The following is a 22,208-nucleotide window of genomic DNA, read 5'->3' as shown; positions in this document are numbered from 1 at the left end:
TAAACCTATGTTGATATTCTTCACTTGTTTCAGATTCAAAGCTTTATTTTGGACACAAGTGGCCACAGACAGACATTCATAAACAGACATAAAAATCTTTAAAACTCTAAAAGGATGAAATTAAAAACGATAAGTTTGAGAAATGATTATGAAAAAGATGTGAAAATTACGGTGTGGATGAGACGTGGGCTATAAAGCTAAGTGGTTCAGCTTACATGTGCTGAAATTTGAACTACTTAATTTGTGCGTGTAAGGTAATTTTGAAATGTGTACTTCACTGCAGTCTTTTAATCATTTCTTCTTTGCTTTTAGGCTTTATTATGACCACTGATTTACCTTAATATACTTTCCTGGATATTATTGCAAAGCGTCATCAGAATAAATTAGGTGCAGTGACATCTACATGAGTCTCTTAAAAGAAGTCATTTCCAGAATGTATTGAATGTTTATATGCTCGTTCGTCCATATCAAACATAGATGGACTTGAGCTATAAAATGGTCAAGGCCCGTGATATTACATGAGTGGTTGAGTATAGCAGAATACCATTGAACTACACATGGAGAATGGGTGTCGAATTTCATCCCAATTGCTGAGCGTCGAATTACTGCCAGAAAAATGTACTCAAAAGTTATCCTCTCTCTCTCTCTCTCTCTCTCTCTCTCTCTCTCTCTCTCTCTCTCTCTCTCTCTCTCTCTCTCTCTCTCTGCCGAAGCTGATTAATACATGCAAAAGGAGCGGAAGAATTCCATTTTTGTTGGACTATCGGCTCTCTGTATGGCTGTCAGAGTATCCCTTTATATAAACCTTGAGTCTATTGTGCGTGGAGATTGGTTCCTAGAATTTCTCCGGCAACGGTGGTCGCTGTTTTTGTGACGCCAGTTTTCCGCATTTAATATTTCATTCTTGATCTGTTCACAGCTTCTGTACCCGTGTGATATAAAAAAAAAACACCTGACTTCAGTGCCTCATGAATGCATTTGTTTCTCTAACAATTTGTGCTAAAACGGAACTATAATATCGTTACTAAATAAAGCCACTAATGAACATATGTTCCCATGACAACACGCCACAGGACCATGAGTATGTACTTGAGAGAGAGAGAGAGAGAGAAAGAGAGAGAGAGAATACAACATGGTCCGATTTTCGGCTCTCTTAGCAAGAACACTTTAATTCGAGATATGAAATATATCATTCTCAGAAAGTAAGTGCTTGCAGAAATAGAGAATTCGAGCCCCCATAACAGTAAATGGTTATCATTTATAAGAATGAGGATATAGGAGTGTCAGCATTCAGACACTAGTAAAATTGATGAGGAGAGAGATTTAAAGAAACATAGCCACAGAATAAAAATTCCAGCTTTTGTCAACTCTTTACATATTTTTCCTTTTCATCCAAGGTAATATAAGATTTTAAGAATTCTGTCGCTTGCAACGGGAACAGCTTTTGGCGGGAGAGAAAAAATGAATAATAATCTCAAATTAAAACACTAACAGTGGGAGATTTTTCAGATCGAAAAAAAGAAGAAAAATGCAAGTAAGATTCCGAGAATTCTGGCACAAGCAACAAGAATGTCTCCCTCTCTTATTTATTTATTTATTTATTTATTTTTTTTTTTTTTTTTTTGAGTAAGAGAGAATTCAACCTGTTGTAATCGGAAACACTTTCCAAGATGGGATATATGATTCTCAGAATTGAGGCGCTTGCGAAAGGAGCTATTTTTAGGATGGAGAGGGACCAGCAGAATATTTATTTAGGCCCTATATAAGTGCCGTAATCCAATATTCGCAACAAGTACCTGTCATACGAGGAAGAGCAAGAATTAAAGAGAGAATATACAAGCACGATTCCCATCTCTCCGGCGCTTGCAATAAGAGCTTGTTTTCTGGGAGAGAGAGAGAGAGAGAGAGAGAGAGAAAAGTAATATAAATAACAGCTCTTCTGAATTCGAGCATTTGTTACTTCTTTCGAAGACCGAGCTTGTAATCCCTGAATAGACATTTTATTTTTAAAAGGATTGTTTTAACAATTTCAATTACTTTTCAGTTATATACATATATAAATATATACATATAATATATATATATTATATATATACATATATAATTATGTTTGTATATGTGTATATGTAAGTACCTGTATATTATATATATATATATATATATATATTATATATATATATATATATATATATATATATATATATATATATATATATATATATATATATATATATATATAAATATATATATATATATATATATATATATATATATATATATATATATATATATATATATATAGCGTTGGTGTGTGTATTATGAAATTATGTAACAAACCCATATATGATATATATTACAGATATGATGTATTATAAACTGCACAATGAAATACAGTATTCAATACAGTCTGTAATAGATATTCGTGTAATAGTTGGCTCGAAATTTGTTCTGATAATGACCATTTGGGGAAGCAGTCCGTCTTCACCACCAGAGGTCTCTGCATATGTACGCTTGTTATTCAGAGGAAGGGCTGTCACCTGTTTTCGTCATACAGTTTGGATTGTGTCCGGAATGGGTGATCTCGAGTTTTCTGTCTATGTAGGTCTGTCATTCATGACTTGTCCAGAGACTGAAAGCACAGTGCAGCCAACAATTCAGAGCTCTTACCGGTTCACTCAGATTTGATGTGAAAATCGTTGCCCTGAACTCCTGGGCCTTGTTCAGAGGAGTCACTTCGTAGAAGGATATAGCTTATAATGATGGCAGAGAGGTAGTGCCGTCAGTGCACCTCCCGCGATGCACTGTAGGCGTTAATTAGGGTTCTTTGCAGCGTCCTTCTGTCCCTAGCTGCAACCCTTTTCATTCCTTTTACTGTACCTCCGTTCATATTCTGTTTCTTCCATCTGACATTCCACCCTTTCCTAACCATTGTTTCATTGTGCAGCCAAGAGGTTTCCTCTTGTTGCACCTTTAAAACCTTTTTACTCGCAATTCTCGTTCCAGTGCTGAATAACCTCATAGGTCCCAGCACTTGGCATTTGACTTAAATTTTGTATTACATTCTATTCCATTCCATCTTTCTGAGGGTACACTCACTCGCGTTACCCTTTTCTTTTGATGATTTGCTGAGCTGTGATTAGAGAAATGGAGGAAACAAACAAGTACCTGGCCATGACCAGAGACAGACTGGGAATGTAGCTGGAGATGGCAATTGGCAATGGCAGACTCAGGGTTGGGGAGGGGCAGGGGAGAGCTCAGGAAGACTACCAAGGGCATGTTGATGGCAGCGCCAGACCAGTCGCCGGGCACACGATATGTACAAAATAAAATAGATGGCTAAATAACATCACCTGTTTGCCGCAGAAGCGAACAGAATATGGAGGCCATCAACTACATCATAAGTGAATGCCCCGCATTAGCTCAAACGAATACAAGAGAAGGCATGGCACGTTGCCAAGGTCTCGCACTGGAAGATCTGCAAAGGAAATAGCTTACCATGTACAGACAAGCGGTGCGACCATATACACGAAAAAGTGCTGGAGAACCAAAAAAACAAATCAAAGCCCTCTGGGACTATGATCTAAAGGACTGAACGCGTGATACAAGCACGAAGACAAGAAATAATCCTGGTAAACAAAGGAAGCCATTATTATCCCTGATAGATGTAGCCGCACCATGGGACACAGGAGTGAAGGACAGTGGAAGAGAAGAGAGAGAGAAAAATACCAAGAGCCAAAGATGGTAATAATAAGATTATGGCAGGCTGAAGTGGAAGTAGTAACTGTCATCCTGGGAGTATTAGGAGTAATCCCAGATGGCGTAAGGAGGAACATGGAAAGAAGTGAATGTAGGGACTTCGTTCCTGGCTTGACTCAGAGAAGTGTGATTATTATTATTATTATTATTATTATTATTATTATTATTATTATTATTAATGGGGATAATGATAGCATTAATCGAAGATGTTCTTGCTTGCTGCTGAAACAGGTAAATAGAACCTACAACTGCCCATGACTTTCCTTGCCTTATGGTAAAACTTGCCTTGTGGATTAGTCATGCAAAAAGAACTTCAGGAATGTCGTCTCCGAAACACGCTGATGGATGCTTATACGGCAGGCATCCTCTCTTCCCTGTTGCAGCTCCTTCGAGGAACGTTTTCAAAACGTGTCTTTGAGAGTTGTGCTTCTCGGTAATTCCTGTTCGAACATATTCTTGCAGTGACAGTTCCGAGAAATCAATACTCCAGGAGGTTAGGGGGTCAGCATTCTGAAGGTTGCACTGGATGGGAACCGATTTTGTGTATTTGGTGTTTATATAATGTAGTTATGTATATATTTTATATATATCAGAGTTCTTTATACAAAAGCAGTTGTAAACTTTGAAAGAATTGCTTGCGAGAAGTTCTCGAATATACCTCAACTTTTCAACTGGTCCTTCCCATTCACGGGCTGCTCTATGAGCAAGAGCCCGTGCTGGCATAAGGCCAGCTTAATCAAAACCAACTGGTCCTTCCCCCTTCCCCTTTCTCCCCCACCCCCCACATTCAAAACACACACCGCAGACTACTGGTTGCATCATCATACGCCGAATGTAATGTTTTCTTGTCAACGTGATTGAGTTTGCTGTTTATACCTTTGATAATTAGACAGCTCTCTAAAACCTGACCCACTGCTGGTCTCTTATTAAGCGGACAAGTCCCGTCGTACACGAATATGAAGTTTTGGGAGATGACAAAGAAGGGGTTGGATGTGTTTGTGACCACGTCCTTGTGTGTGTGTGTGTCTATGATGAGTTGATGTTTTGCCTGATAACACGTCATACGATCATGCATGAGGTAACTTAAAAATAAGAAAAGATTAAATAAAAATATCATGCAAACCGGCGCAAACTAGACACGGGGCCACTTCGACTTAGACGTTTACCAGCACAAAGGTAATCATGAATTGCTGCTGTGTCTGGTTTAAACGATTTCAGTGCGAACCGGCATAGCATATTTTCAGCATGATGTGTGCGTGTGTGCTTTCTCGCTGCTGTATAATTCTTTTAACGCTCGTTTATTAAAGCCAATTGACATTAGATCCAATTTGAGCATTGTAAACACGGGGAAGTTAATGAAACAGCTGCAGTCTTTTGCTTTTTTTTTGTATATCGTTCGCTTTGTATTGTTTTGTATGATCGTCATGATATTCTGTTTCAAATCCGTTCTCTCTCCCTTTCAACCATATGAATATGAATGTATGTGTGATTGTGTACGTGTAATTTATTATATAGATTTTAATGTGTACACTGGACAGGCAAGTCATTTTTATATTCGCGTATATGTAGGTACACACACACACATACAACTCACAGCTAACTTCTGCTTATGGAAGTGAGGTAATAGATGCTGGATGAGAATAAAAAAAAAAAAAACGCTTGAAACTGTTGAGTTGAAATGTTTTCTTAGCATATGTGGAGTAAGGAAAACTGAAAGAATGAGAAATGTAGGTATACAGTACATAGAAATAATAAAATATTTAGCGTAGTGAAAGGTGAGTTTGTGTTTTTCAGATGGTCTGGCCATGTGGAAAGAATGAAGAGCGATAGCTTGGTGAAAATTGTTTAGGAGAGAGAATGGCGCAGTCTTTACAATGTATACAAAGCGACTTTTGTTGTGGAAGTATCTGTGCTGTGGGTCGTCCTTTATTCATCTGTTAAAGTATGAGTAGGAAAGTGATTATTACTTGGTTTTTGTTAGAGCAATTCTGTACACACACACACATATTTATATGTGTGTATATTAATATATATATATATATATATATATATATATATATATATATATATATATATATATATATATATAGGCTATTTATTTATATTTATATGTGTGTGCATATTTATATATTAATATGTATGTAAATATATAAACAAATAAGTATAACATATATATATATATATATATATATATATATATATATATATATATATATATATATATATATATATATATACACATATATATAGCACAACTATACTTGATACAAACAGAAGGAATATATGAATAGCTTGAACGAGTCTTTGCATAACTTCCAAAACAGAAGACGGTCCTCTGAACATTCCAGATATTTGTAACCTTTTTCATTTCCTTCGCCATCAAGTTTGAGATCGCAGAACTTACTTATGACAACTCCAAAGACCACTCTGCCTTCATACATAACCCTTAGGGGCTATCGGCTGCTTTGACCTTGTTTTTTTTTTTTGTTGTCTCTATAGGCTGGAACTCCCTCGGGAAGGTCATCGGGTATTTTAATGAGGTCACATTTCAGAATGGGGGTCATAAAAGGTTCAAGAGCATTACGCGCTTGCGCTCTCGTTTTCCATGTACCTAATTATATTGGCGGGTAATATGATATATCTCTAAAGCTAACTCATTCTTCGTATTGATTTCGCTGTTCATGATTTTCAAGTGAATAGTCGGGCAAATTAAGACCAACAATCTTCCACAGCTACGCACTGACCTGTCTCTTAGGGTACATTAGGTCTCACCTGGTTATTAGAGTATTTGAATTGATTCACTGGTTCATATTATGCTTCAGAAATTTCTTATATATATAATATAATATATATATATATATATATATATATATATATATATATATATATATATATATATATATATATATATATATACATATATACTGTATATATATATTTGTATGTATGTATATATGTATTAATATATATACAGTATATATATATATATGATTATTAATTTATTTATTTAAATAATTGATTTGCGAGAATATTCCTTCCCGAAATACTTTCCTCAGTGTATATTCCTAAAACTAGTTATTATCCTTGAGGAGAAAGTGTTGCCATCACGGTGTTCTTGCTGGTGAAAGTAGTAGTAGTAGTGATAATTTATGCAAACCCCTCAATTAAAAGCGACGTACCTTATTATTTTTTATGATTTCCTTGAAATATTTCAAATCCTGTATATGGTTAGAGAAGGCCTCCTATTTCATATGGCGCATGCGCACTTTCAAAGACCCCATCAATCATCAGAAAAAGGTCGCAGTTAAAGAGTATTCCCTTGAATTTTATGATTATAGGCTTCGTTTGTGTATCTCTTCCCTTAATGAATAACTGGTTATATCCGAAATTCCTCTTCGTGACGTCATTTAATTTTCAACTAGGTTTGGTGTTGATGGCAACGACGCCGCTGAATGACGTCAGATGGATAGCATGAATGTGGTCAGGCAGCTTATATTCAGATGGCATTGTAAACACTTTAGCTCTCTCTCTCTCTCTCTCTCTCTCTCTCTCTCTCTCTCTCTCTCTCTCTTTATAAAATATATATGTACATACAGTAGATAATATATATACATTTATATATATCTTTATATATATATATATATATATATATTTATGTGTATATATACATGTATATAATACATATATATCATATACGTACATTATATATAGATAATATATGTTAGTGTGTGTGTGCATCTTAGATAGAAATTAGCATATAAAATTATGCACATTTTCTTGTAAAACATTCATTTATAAGTGTCATTTAAAAATAGCGACACTTGCCACCCAATCAACCCCTTGTGTTGTAAGAATATAATCGCCAGGTGGTTTCTATATTTATTTTGATCTAAGAATATTATATATTGTACAGTGGTCTTTTAAGTATTCTAAAATTGTCCAATTTACTGGGTTATCCGGAATGTTCCAGAAACGGTAGAGAAGAGTCTCGGAATGCTTGGCATTCCAGTTCCGACTTGTACATGAATGTGGAACATTCGACAAATTTGGAGAATTCTTTCGGGACGTGTTTTAAGGATTGATTGGATACGGACCGGGATAGCACTCGAAATGGTTTATTTATTTGTTCCTGTTCGTCTTATCAAGGTTTTTATTCATCGTCGGTTTTCTTATGTGCGTGTTTTATTACTTTATGTTTTTGTGTTTAGTTTTGGTTACAAAATTTCCTGCCTATTTTTTTTCTCTTTGTTTTCTTTCACGCATTTTTTGTCTCTCTCTCTCTCTCTCTCTCTCTCTCTCTCTCTCTCTCTCTCTCTCTCTCTCTCTCTCTCTCTCTCTCTCTCTCTCTCTCTCTCTCTCTCCATTTACGTAATGTTCTCTTTCACATGTTTTTGGCTCTCTCTCTCCATTTACGTAATGTTCTCTTTCACACGTTTATGGCTCTCTCTCTCTCTCTCTCTCTCTCTTTCTCTCTCTCTCTCTCTCTCTCTCTCTCTCTCTCTCTCTCTCTCTCTCTCTCTCTCTCTCTCCCCGTTTACGTAATGCTCTTAACGCCTTCCATTCAAATAAACCTTTTTTTATTTTTATTGTTTACATTTCTTTGATGTATCATTCTCTGTGAGAGACCTCGCCTTTCTCCTCGGCTCTCCAGTATTCCTCTATACATCCCTTATTCTCTCCCCTCCCTCCTGCGTCGTCTAAGCAACTCCCCCCTCCCACACACCAATCCCCCACCCCTTGTTCCTTTGCTTTACCAGTGAACAGTGCTTTTATGCAATCAATGTTGGTGATAAAAGTTCAGTACTGCTTCCTTCCCCTCCTCCATTTTAATTGTCATCTCCTCTCTTTGATCCTATTCTTTTAGATACCTCTTATGCTTCTCCTTCCTCCGCTATTCCTCGTGCTTTTTTTTTTTTTGTTCCCTCTCCTCTCCTCCTTCGCTTTCCTTTCTCTCTCTCTCTCTCTCTCTCTTTTTTTTAAGATCCAACACCTTTTTTTCACCGAAAGGGATCCATTCCACCTTTTTTTTTAATATCGTGGGACCCAGCCCACTTTTTTCCATCTTAAGTGATCATAAATTATTTTTAATCTGAGGGAGTTTCATCCAATACACTTTTCATCTTATTCCACCTCCCTTATATTCTTGTAAGGGACCCTATTTCCATATATAACCGATAAGTTTGCAAACCCTTCTTCCACCTAGAGGATCCATGTCCGTTATTTAATCTAAAGGTATCCAGCTCTCATTTCTCACCCAAAGCTATCCGAATCCGTGATCAAATCTTAAGGGATCCAACGCCCTTAACTGATCTTAATGCCCCCAGTTCTCCCCAGCCTCCGATATGCTTAAGCATCGTCGTCTACTTTTACCTTTTCATCGAGGGTAATAAAAGTTTCGTGTGATGACCTCCAGCAACTTTCACATCGCTTGAGAAACCAGGGAATGAATCGCTTAGGGTACGTTGGCTAGTATTAGTAAGAGGACACAGTAGCCGTGTTCTGTACTCCAAGGTTAGCCGCGTGATTTGCGTAACGAAGGAATGAAAGACTTTTTCGCTGGTTAATGCACCGGGCCCCTTTACAGTTGCAGTCATACTGTTCTCGTGTTTATTTTTAGTACGCCATATTTCTACGTCCGATTTACGTGGTTGATTAGGTTTTGAGGAGCGGTTTAAGGTTTAGGAAATGCGAGTGTTTATAATGGTTCGAGTGGTCAAGAGGGATTTGAAAAATTACAATTTGAAATATAATATATTCGACAAAGTTGTTTATTATGTACTTGCATCATTTAATACAACTTCTATCAAGGGAATACAGCGTGATATAAAATATAAAAGGGGAGTATATGGATGGCCCCAAGAAAAGTGAAACAATGGAGTGCATGGTCTTTCGCCTTTACTCCAAGGAATTTTCAAACTAATAATGAAACACATTACAAAGACGCCTCGATTTTGCAGACAACAGCTAGGGTTAAAGGGGTACATGACCATTTTAATGCGTACAAAGGTAACTTGGGGTGAACGCTTAAATTCACAAAATAAGGTTTTGGAGAAAACGGTTGCTTATGAAGGGAGGATAGGATACAAGACAGCAACAAAAGAATACGTGGTCCCCTGTACCTGTAACTTCTGTCTGTTTAGTTGTATCATATATATATATATATATATATATATATATATATATATATATATATATATATATATGTATGTATACATATATGTATATACACAGATATATATATACATATGTATGTATGTATATATATATATATATATATATATATATATATATATATATATATATATATATACATATACCCTACAATTTGATATCGGTATATGCATGGTGTTACATCACAGTTACTCTCAAGGAAGACTAGGCCGGATACTGCAGATGGCCTACAATCAGAAGGACCCTTTATTGGGATGGAAACAAGAGCTCGCTCACCTTCTTGTTTGCATTTGGATTCACTTGATGATGCAATTCCTTTCTACCATGAGTAGGCAGACCCATCTTGGTGTACCTTCTCGTCATAAATATATACAGTAGAAAAAATAAACTTTAGAACTTGACACTGAGTCTTGTTAAACAAGAAGATACGTAACAGCGATTAAAAGACAGTAAACCATCTCTTATTGAACGACAAGCAACATCATTCGAACTACTAAAACAAACCATTTCTCATGAAAAGACAAATGACAAAAGCTTATATCTGACTAAAAGAAATTAAACTATCCATAGTTGAACTAGGCAAAACGTCAAAACCACTACTATACATCCATAAAAAACTGATGCTCCGTAAAGAAAAGCCTTGACGACCATGCATACTGTATACAGAATTGCCCTACAGACACTATGGCAGTAATTTAGTTCCGCAACTCGTCTGCGAGTGTCTGCAAATTCTGTGGGTACTCGATATTCTCATCAGGAGCCTCCACTTCGTCACATGATCGTGCGAATGGCGATGGTAATCCTTAGGAGTAGTGCTGCAGGTGTCCTTAGTCTCAATAAGGGTTTCTCTTATTATCCTCAGGCTTCGTATAACGTACTAGGTTTTGTTTCCTTATTTTGCGTAGATGAGGGAGAATCGTGTAATCAGTTGTTTCACGAGAGTGGTATTTTTTTTTTATAATTTTTATCTTGTCAGTGTTATGTGATGTGTGACAGGCAGTGGATCAGTATGAACCCCGAAAAGGCAAATGAGTGATCGTGAGGGTTTTCAAATATTTCAGGTGGGTTATTGGCATTCAACTCACTTTGTCCCTCCCTCTATACTTTTTTTTTCCGCCTTCTTATCCTTCTTTCGTTGGAAGATGCTTCCCGTAAATTGCTCTGGGCATTGCTCTCGGTATCTCCGTTGTTACTGTCCACTTTCTTTGCAGTTTTTAAAATTTGGCCCCTTTAGAGAACTTCGTAATTTTTGGCTATAATATTTTCTTAACAACAAGAGGTTTTGTTCAGTTTAGGGCGATGATATTTGTGACTGAAGTATTTTGGCCACCCCTGCCCCTCTTCCCCTACACACACACACACACACACACACACACACACACACACACACACACACACACACACACACATTCTCAGACAAAGATTTTTTACGCTCCCAAAAATCCTCCAAGCCAAATCTGCATTCATCTATCATTTGGTATTACACCCATTACGTAAGTAGGTTTATCAATAATAATTGTCATTCGACCCATTAATGCCTCACATTTAATTCTGGACACCATATTGAATGTAGAGATGAACTGCTCACTCCCTCTTACGTGCTATAGCGGCTTAGTCAGCATCTGCCATCACTTAGGTTGTCCCTTCAGTGCTAATCTTTTATTGGTCCTTTCGACCTTGATTTGTTCCGGGAAAGAGGTCTTCGTATGAATTATGATCCCTAAAAGTATTCCATATTGTCAGAAGCGTATTATTCTGCATATTGTTGGGTATTTTCATTTGAAAGCTGTACATCTTCCCTGTTTGAATTTTTCTTCCCTCTTCTCTGTTTCCTGAATCATTCAATTTCTTTCTTTCCGAGAGAAGGGTGTGTCATCACTGACAGAGCGAAGTACATTAACACATACATACGCACACAAACTGGACTTATTATTATTATTATTATTATTATTATTATTATTATTATTATTATTATTATTATTATTATTATTATTAATCAGCCTTTCCAGTCGCGGTCTCTACATCATAAAATGAAGTTGAAAGTGATGTGCATGTTGTCAGCTTATACTTAGTCTTGACCATGCTACTGACAGAACTGATTGTATCAGCCCAATCTTTTTGGAAATAGCTTTCAAAAACCAAAGTTCACATTGTTAGCCAGTTATTCAGACTCCAAAGAAGCCTAGGAATCACTGAATGAATTTAATGTTTCACCCATTATTCAGAAGGCTCAAGAATGCCAGTTCTCTGTAGTTCGATCCATTTCTATTGTTCGTTCCCTCGTTGGGATCATTGAAAAGGGGAAAGTGGACAAAAAGACAATTGCTGCAGAATAAAAAAGAAAAAATGAAAAGTAGAAAAAAAAAAAATTTAAAGGTTCAAGTTCCTCATTCCTATATGAGGCAGCCATTACTGTCATGTGTTTCAAGGCAATGATGAGACAGATGGTCTGTCCGCCTTCTTGTTTATAACAAAAAAAAAAAAAAAGTACGAGCTCACCATTTGGAGATAGCGACCAGCTTTGATGGTCGCCGTCATTCCCTTCGAATAGGTGGACAGGGTTAGTTTTAAAAACACTTCCGATTAGGCATACATAATTAACCCATTGATTTATATCAGAGGGGAGTGGTTTAATGGAGGGCGCCTACTATGGTAGACTGCTGATGACAGCATCAATGATTTAAAACTATGGCAAAGGTACTTCCAGGCCTGGTTGGTTTAGATTAAGCGGCCTTATGCCGAGAAGGACCCTAAATTACAGGGTCGATGTCTCGTGTAAATATAGGCCATATATATATATATATATAAATATAAATATATATATATATATATATATATATATATATATATATATATATATATATATATATATATATATATATATATATATATATATATATATTACCACTTGTATTTAGAATATGGTTGCATCCCACCAAACGTTTTGTGTACCCTTCTTCATTGGTACTTAGAAGACTGTGTAAATGACATACGATAAGTTATCTTTAAATAAGGATGGGACGTTTTTAATAGCTGGTATGTTCTTTTTTTTCGTTTTTATATGGGGCATGATATTTTAAGGGCGAGCTTTTAACGGTGGTACTTTATCGTAGCCATTATCAAGATAGAATAAGGAGGTAAGTACCACCAAGGGCGCGATCAGCTGGAAAGATAACAGGTTACTGTCTTAAAAACATGCTATGTAAGCCCCTTCTTCCCTTCCTGTTCCCCCCGCCCCCCACTACTCCCCTCTCCAGAGGTTGGGGGGAGGGAGGGAATCCGTGACACTAGAGAAGTTTTCCGGCATCTTTCAGAATTTTGCAAAAACGAAGCTAGTGTTGGTTGTACAGTCGAAGTTAATCATGTTCGTGTTTGTGTCGACATCGCTTCAACGAATGCGAGACTTTATTTTTTCTTCCAATAATAACCACAAAGTACAGAGTTTGGCGGCAGGATGCTTAAGGATGGCGGAACGTGCTGGCGTAACGCCGCCGAAAACGTTTCAAGTGCATTTCTAATTACAGCACTTTTACTTTCATTTCTCATACTTCAGTTACTTGCTGACGGATGCCGTGGGATTTTTCATTTCCCTCCCTGAATTACGGAATGGGATAAAGTTAGCCGTCTGGATGAATGAGGTGGCTAATGATAGGTTAAAACTATTCGCAGTATTTAAAGTATTCACTTTTTTTTTCTTTTTTTTTTTTGTTATTCCAATTCATAGGTACAGTGAGGAATATTGAGAGTATATAGTGTGTGTGTGGAGTTTTAGTGGCGATCATTATGGTGATTCAACCAGTTTAGCCTAAACTCAAAATACATTCATTTATCCGTCAAGAAGTGAAAGAGATGTATTTATGTAAATACGAAAGTATATTTATCGTGAATGTGTATGGATGAATGTACATAATATATATATATATATATATATATAAGTATATACAGTATATATATATATATATATATATATATATATATATATATATATATATATATATATATACATATATATATTGTCACAGACATTCAATATACCGGCTGCAGTTGACATATATTATACAGACCATTAAGACTCATTAAGAACCGTCCTCTCTACTGGAGACTACGCCCTCCATTGTCAACACCACGAATTCAGCGAGGAGCTCTGTGATGAACATCCGCGAACATCGAAGTGCTCTTCTTTTCTTTTTGGCATAGTACATGCATACGCTTCTGTATGCGTGTGACTGTATATGTATGATTGCTTGGCATCCTTTAGCTTATCTTAGTTGCATCATGTATAACAACGCTTCCGTGGTTAGATGTTTGTGCGTTTGTTTGTGCGTACATGTGTATGCCTGCGTGTAGGGTTTGCGAGGCAGCCTTGCCATTGTGTCGCAGTTGAGAGATAAAATCGAACTGTCCAAAAAAAAAAAAAAGAAACTTCGAGTATCAGTAGTGGGGTCATTGTATCGAAGTCCTTTACAACATTTCTTAGGGGGAAAAGTAAAAGAAAGGGCCACGCAAGAAAGTGAATTAGATGACTTATATACTTCTAATAGGAGCGAGTTGCAAGGTTTTCAGTTAGGGAGGCCCATCTTTGCTATATTAGCACTTTACGGCCGGCCAGAAATGTTATGACACTACTTGCATTCATATATATGTCAGTGACGGAGTGACCTCGATTTTTTACCTGTCATATGCCTTCCTAGTTGTAGTACACCATGGAATCGTGGAATAATGTACAGTTTATCTAAACAATAGCAGAAGCTGCTTATTGTAGCGAAGGAAGGTTTTGCGTGGAAAAATTAAACTAATATTTTTCACCGTTAAACCAGCAGCGGCTTACAACAAAGGGTTTATTGTCTTTATAAATAGAGACGCGTACCTCTATTGCGTATGCAGAAATGTGTTTTTGATAGGCGGCAGATAACCCACTGACTCAGTTTAAGACGCATAACACGAATTAACCTTGGTCCCATGAAACTCGAATATTTGATGTCCTGTGTTTCTTGGTGTTCCTGTGTTTAAGAAATGGAAGGAAAGAGTAATTAAAGTAATTGTCGTCTGAGATCTACTTGCCGCCTCAAATAACGTGTGAGACGGATGTGCTATGTGGCGGAGGCTCGGTTCGGAAGTCCTCTTTATAGAGAGAGAGAGAGAGAGAGAGAGAGAGAGAGAGAGAGAGAGAGAGAGAGACTTCATAGGCCACTGAAATAAATCCATGGTATTTAAAAGACAAAAACTAGAATTAAGGATGGATAACTTATAAGGGAGACGTATCAGTTTGTACGTCTTTATCCACTCCACCTGAGACTGGTCTTCAATACTAGCGAAGCTGTGGTCACCTCTTCCACCTGCCGTTTTCCTTGCTTATTCCTACAGCATTCATTCCAGCATTCATTCCCTTCAAAAGTGTATGTCTCTTCTATACAGGGCTAGGCACCAATCCCGTAGCTTCCCTTTCGTTTATTCCACCAAGCCTGGGCTAGATGTGGACATTACGTTGCTCGTCAAGTTGGTCTTTTGATAAGAAAGGCTGAACTTGAGAAATAAATTTGTAATGGAAAACAGCGATGACAATAATTTTTCCTTCATTACATATGATTTGCCTTCTGTTACCTATGATTAACCTTATCTTACCTATGATTTGCCATCTCTTACCTTTGATTAGCCGTCTCTTAACATAATTATGGCATAACTCCTGTTACCTTTTACCTTGCAACGATTTTTTTCTTTTTATCTTTCGAGTCTCGGGTCGATACCGTATGTTGTGGCGACTTCATTATTGTTAGTAAAAGGAAATTACAGCAAATAGCCTATATTATTCATTCTTAAATTGCATGAGCTTTTAATGTTCCAAGCACCAGACGCGGTAAAAAAAAAAACTTTGAGTTTTGTCTTGTAACTGTGTTGTGAGGTGTCGTTATGCTTTCATTTTAAGGTGTATATTATATTATATATATATATATATATATATATATATATATATATATATATATATATATATATATATATATATATATATATCACATTATTACAGGTGAAAAATAAGAAAAGGGTAGGTCTGACCGGTTTCGACTTTATTTCAAGCCATTGCCGAAGGACTGATCCTTCGTCAATGGCTTGGAAATAAAGTCGAAACCGGTCAGACCTACACCCTGTTTCTTATTTTTCACCTGTGGTAATGTGTGATAAATGAATCACGTACAAAAGTGATAATAATCATATATATATATATATATATATATATATATATATATATATATATATATATATATGTATATATATATGTGTGTGTGTGTGTGTGTGTGTGTGTGTGTGTGTATTATATATATATATATGTATATATATGCATTATATATATATATATATACATATATACACATAATACATGTGCGGGCGTGTACTGATGTGCGTGTGTCCACAGCCTATTTGGTGCTTATGTAAGAATTCCTTTTTATCGCTATAAACTGGATTTGCTCCGTGCTCCAAACTGGTTTAAGGCTGTATTCGTAGTTTAATGCCTTTGCTTGTGACTTGGAGTTCTGGAGGTTATCTCTTTCAGAATCACCAGTCAACAACTGTGGCTCCTTCACAGTATATATCTATATCTATATATATGTATCTATATCTATCTGTATATATATACATATTTACAGTATATATATATACTTAGATTGTGTGCGAGCGCGTGCGCACGCTTGTGTTTGTCAGCATGTTTTTGTAACCGGTACTTATATAAGAATTTCTTTTTATGGCTCTGAACTGGATTTGCTCCTTGCTTCGAACTGGTTTGAGGCTGTATTTGTGTTTTAATGTCTGTGCTTTTGACATCAGAGTTCTAAAGGTTATCTCCCAAAATGGTCTGGGGGATCATCATATTTATTCACTTCGTTTGTTTGTATGTTTTTTTTTAACCACTGGCTTTACGACAGCGCTTGCTCGTACCCCAGAATACCCCTTCCGTGTTCCTTTCGTTACAATGTAATGTCTGTTTAATCCGGACTGTACTATTAAGTATTTGTTTCCGTTGGATTTCAAAAGTACTTTGAAATTCATCGAGGAACCAAAGTTCCCAACATGGCAGGGAATGTCCCTATGTTATGAATATGTGGTTTATGAAACTAATTTTTATGTATTTCCAGCAGTTTCCACTAATAATTTTTTTATATATTTCATCTTCCTGTTTCGTCTCTTTTCATTAGTCACGAAAGGTTTGGAACCATAACTATATAATTAATAGTTTCGCATAACTTGTTAGTCTTTGTCAATGCTCATTCCTTCTTTAGCTATTTCGAAATCTCGACGAATTTGAATATATATTTTCTCTTAAATTATGTCAGTAGATTATAACTGGTGTTATTGATGAAGGAATGTGAAGGTTATAATAATTCTATGGACAAAATGTCTCACATTAACTATGGTAAAAAAAATTTTTATTTTTATTACCTCGACGGAGAGGAGAGGAGGGTAACAAGCTATGAAGTGTATTTGATAAAGGATCCTTTGAACTTGTATCTCAAATATGCCACAATTAATTATCCAGTAAGCTGCAAGCATTTGAAATACTTGTGTCAATTTCGCAAAGAGAAAAATCAAGAGAAACTTGTAACCAACACTCTACTGGTAGTAATTCCTGATTCAGCAAAGCAATGTGTGCCCAGGTTTGAAAAAACACGTATATACGCAATTGGTGTGTTTGAATGTGAAATTATCTTGCGAGCGACTTGTGAAAGAACTGCAACACTGCAAGCCGCATTGGTTTGTAATTCAGACTGGGCGAAGAAGGAGAAAACCGGTTCGGTGAAAGTTGACAGGCATGGTCTTGGCTTCTCGCGTAAGAAATTTTAGGAAAATTTCCTGAAGAAAGTAAAGGAGAATGATAGTAAAGGCAGCAGGATAATTATTGCCATTGGTGAACTGACCATAATTCAGGAGAAACTGGAATAAAGTTCTAGATTTCTATAATTAGTAGTGACAGGCAACTTCTATATATTTTAGAATCTTATGAAATATGAAATCTTGCTGCTAAGGCGATAGATGAAGAAACAGCTCTGAAAGGCTCTTGCCTTTGAGAGGGATTTGCAAAAGCCTTCTAATGTATCCTCGTCTGGTTAAAGTCCTTTCCAAGGATGGATCTCTGGTGCATAGGAGGTTATAGAGAACCACCATATGCAAGTTACCTGTCAATCCTAAACTGCATTATTCCGTTGAAAATAGCAGAAGAGCAGCTCGTCACCTGCCTCTGTTTTCCGAATCCAGCATTCTGCTTCTGTTGAAGAGGAAAGTTTTGCGTTATCTGAGAAAGGAAATCCGTTTACGTTACTCTCATGTTTTTCTTTGATACCCATGAAGAATTCTGACCGCAGAGTGCCTTGCTCATCGCTCTGTAGAAAATACTAAAGGTTCTTTGAAGCTTCCCGTCGCCCCTGTTGCAACGGTTTCTGTCTGCCTCGTACTTCTCATAGCGCACCTTCAGGTCTCTTCCACCTAGCTGCCCAACCCCTCTACGTTAACCTTGGCCCAATTTCCTTCATTTGAGAACGAATCCTTCGGACCAGCTCCCCCTGAGAGTCTAGAAATGTCTCGTTTCTTGTAGTATCAGAGCGGGATTTGGGCAGCTGTTTCCACATCAGTTTCTTCGTCTGATACTTGTTCTCTGACTTCTTCACAGCATCCGTTACCTAGTCTGTTGTCTAGGGGTTGAAGCCTCTCCTCAAAACGAGACACTTTGAGTTCAGTCCCATTGATGGGAAACATCGCACTGGGCCTGTTTCATGAAAAATCCCATTCTGCTCCTTATGACCACCTAAGCAGCGAGTTAGGTGCCTCGTGGTTGGCTGCCTGTGGTGGATCACAGTTAGATGGAAAAGGCCCTGGGTCCATCACTATATATATATATATATATATATATATATATATATATATATATATATATATATATATATATATATATATATATATATTAGTACAGCGTGCCTCAGAAGTAATGCGCTGAACTTGCATTCATGAGTTCTGTACCTCGATCCGGCCTACTGCCTCTTAACTTATATATGTATATATAATATATATATATATATATTTTATATATATATATGTATATATATATATATACATACATATATATATACATACATATATATATATTATATATATATATATATGTACATGTGTGTGTTATTTCATCATCTCGTAACCTAGAGGCGTATTATATTATAACATCGTCATAATCTTATCTTGTTTTCTCACTCCGAGACTGAATAGCATCTTATTATAATCATTCACTTTTACCACATCCTCCTTTCTTTTCTGTTTGTTCCGTGACGCGTGTCACGAAAAAAAGAACGTTTCCCTTCCATCGTACTTCATAAATTAGAGCGATATTTCTCTTTTTACCTTCGTTAATAAACGGGAAAACATTTTTCCGATAGTTAATGGCTGTTATTGTGAAGATGTTATTGTATTGGTATGTTAATATATTGCTTACGATTTAAGGTGAAGGTGCGACCCTTATCACCATTGCACACACACATACAAACCTGTGAATATTAAGTATATATATATGTGTGTGTGTGTGTGTTTGTGTGTGATAAAAGTAGAGTAGCTTATATCCTTTTTACTCGAAGTCATAAAAAAGGAATATGGTAAAGAACGAATAAAGAAGAATGACTTAACGAGGGATTTTTAGCTTATAGGGAACAAAAGCCTCTTCTCTCTTCGTCCCCCCCCCCATACCCCCCACCCCACCTTCACCCCCACGCCCACCCCTTACACGATTAAGGAAGCCTAAAAAAAAAAAACACTTATTGCACATCATTTTGTTTTGATCATCCTAATAGAAGGAGTCTTTTTGGTATGGAGACGATGGCTTACTTGCGTCACGAATAATTGTTGCCGTCCAGAGGTACTGATTCCAGTTCTGGAAGGTCTCGACGCAAATGATCGACTTCCTTGAAACAAGTCTAACTGACATAAAATCTGGCGGCGAAGAGCGATTTGAAGTTGTAAGGCGGAGCTCCGGGTGCTGTGAGACGTACGGTGTAGTAACTGCGACAGAGACAAATAGTGTTATGCTTATCCTACTTGTTAAAACGCTTAAAATAGCGAATATTTTTGTGGCGATGTGACGCTGGAATATTTAATCGGAGACGTGGAACTAACTCCTTGAATTGTGGCTTTTTAAGGTTTCTCTTTTTATCGTTTTCTGAATTATTCTCCTCTCTCTCTCTCTCTCTCTCTCTCTCTCTCTCTCTCTCTCTCTCTCTCTCTCCAAGATTTCTGTCTTCCTGACCTTGTAAGTCATTTTGGTGACAATTGTCGAATCTCTCTCTCTCTCTCTCTCTCTCTCTCTCTCTCTCTCTCTCTCTCTCTCATGGTTATTCGCTGTGCCGACATATGCCGAGAAAAAAACATGTAGGTGAGTTATGAAATCAATATTAACAATGGCTTTGGACGTGTCATGTTTTTACTTTATACTTTTCAGATTTAGTGATGTGTGAACACTAGAAAGAAAAAATCTGTTTAACGAGGAAAACTTACAAGTTCATTCTGGCGACACTTACTAATCTGTGGCTGTCTTAATTCTCCAGCCAGAATGTTGAAAGATCACCTTGACGTATGATTATGTATGTTAGGCTAACGATATCTTATGTAGATGTCGATGGTTAATGTTGATTGTTCGTGTCATTCGAGATTCTGGTCGCCTTCCAAAGCAGCACGGCCTTAATGTGTTATTAGTTACCTGTTTTCGAGTCTTTGAAGACATGATGTAAGGAACAGGTTTCTAGGATGAGAGCAGTGTACGCTATATGGCATATACATATGCAGAGAATGTTAGGCTTGGAAATAATGTGATTTTAAGTACATGGGTCAGTTATTTTTATTTTCTCGTTTAATTGCTCGGAAGATTTTAATTTGAATTTTGAACAGGCAAACAATAAGCTATAAAGGTACCATAGTTCGAGTGTCTCTAAGTTGCATTTAGTTGACCAAAGAAAAAATGGAGAAAAGAAGAGAAACGGTATGCAGTGACCTCTGCTGGGAGACTTGCACGTTATGGAAATTTTAAAGCATGTCCTATTCATGCTCCCTCAGAAATTGAGGATTTCGGAGGCATCATGCCCATGGGGCATTTGATTGGGCCACTTTTAGGTTTTTAGAAGCAAGGCCATACCCTCCTATCTGGGCATTTTCTATAGGTCCAGACTCCAGTCTCCTTGGCACTGGTATGGGTGCTACTCTTTGGGCACAGGAAGGTAAGGCAGGCCGGGCAGGGCCATGGTAGGGGAAGAAGGGCAGCCATCCTGCGTTAGTTCGTGCGTGTGTGCGTTGGTCCCAAGAGCGAAGAAGGTTGCGAGTATCAGCTACCAGTCAAGTTTAGCGGCTGCCGCAACAAACACTCCCGGACCCAAACCGAAGAAACCTAACAGCGCCGGAGAAGGAGGTGCGGGGTAGCGTTCTCTGTGAAAAAAATTCTTTTGAGGAACAAAAATTAACAAACATGAAAAACATCGCATGCTGAAACCCTACGGGGTCTCTCTCTCCCTCTCTCTGTCTCTCTCTCTTTCTTCTTCTTCTTCTCCTCCTCCTTCTTTCTCTTTCTTTCGTCTTTATTAATTATCCGTTTTTTTCTTTCCCTCTCCCTCGTCGCTCTTCTCTTTCAGATTACCATTCATTTCAAACACTTGACACAGAATTTCGATTTTGAGTTGCCTCAGAGTGCGATATTGGAGGCTGTACGTCAGACTCAATAAAAATCAGAATAAAAGATCAAGAATCCAGTTTTATTTGATATCTCGAGTGAAGTGTGTTTATTAAGAAGTGCATTGTGTTGAAAATAAGATTAAATACAGCATAGTGTTGGTTCTGTAGTGGTAAATAGACCAAGCCCTGAGTGTATAAAGTGAAAAGAATCTATAAAGTGAAAAGAATCTTAAAAGGAAAAAAATATTACACTGAGGAGGCATACAGTGTGTAGTATTTGTATTGTGTACTAAATACAACTAGTGAAATCGCAGTTGTTACCTCCCATGGTTTCTGATTCCTTGGCTAAAATAGCGATGAATACCAGGCGTAGGGCCAGTGCCTCTGCTACAGATTCCTATGACCGAAACCTCATCATTCCGTTCGACATGAATCACATTCTGGAAACTCTTCGGAAACCGAAGAATAATTACCATTTCATCAAGGACTTGTAAGTAGAGAAAAGTACATTTTCGAGTGATTTCATTAAGTTTACAAAGTATTCCATTCAGTTTCCTTGCATGATTAGTGTTATGAAATATACTTCTGGACTGTTT

At 37.0% G+C, this 22,208-nt stretch overlaps 1 protein-coding gene across 5 annotated transcripts in view; it reads left to right on the top strand.

Annotated features, from left to right (window-relative positions):
- Positions 1 to 22,208, top strand: part of fray (frayed) — a 353,939-nt gene that overhangs the window by 187,446 nt on the left and 144,285 nt on the right. For 2 of the 5 annotated variants that reach the window (XM_067117751.1, XM_067117749.1), the window contains exon 1: positions 21,215 to 22,102. The exons of 2 other annotated variants lie outside the window; for them this stretch is intronic. In XM_067117751.1, coding sequence (XP_066973852.1) covers positions 21,939 to 22,102 — 164 coding nt within the window. In that variant the 5' untranslated portion in view covers positions 21,215 to 21,938. Of the gene's footprint in view, positions 1 to 21,214; positions 22,103 to 22,208 lie in introns of those variants that run through there. One more of the 5 variants, XM_067117750.1, reaches the window with a different exon arrangement.

This window comes from Macrobrachium rosenbergii, chromosome 15, assembly GCF_040412425.1.
Source record: "Macrobrachium rosenbergii isolate ZJJX-2024 chromosome 15, ASM4041242v1, whole genome shotgun sequence".
Lineage (NCBI taxonomy): Eukaryota > Metazoa > Arthropoda > Malacostraca > Decapoda > Palaemonidae > Macrobrachium > Macrobrachium rosenbergii.
The sequence above is the reverse complement of the archived record's forward strand: the minus strand, read 5'-3'. Positions and strand labels throughout refer to the sequence as shown.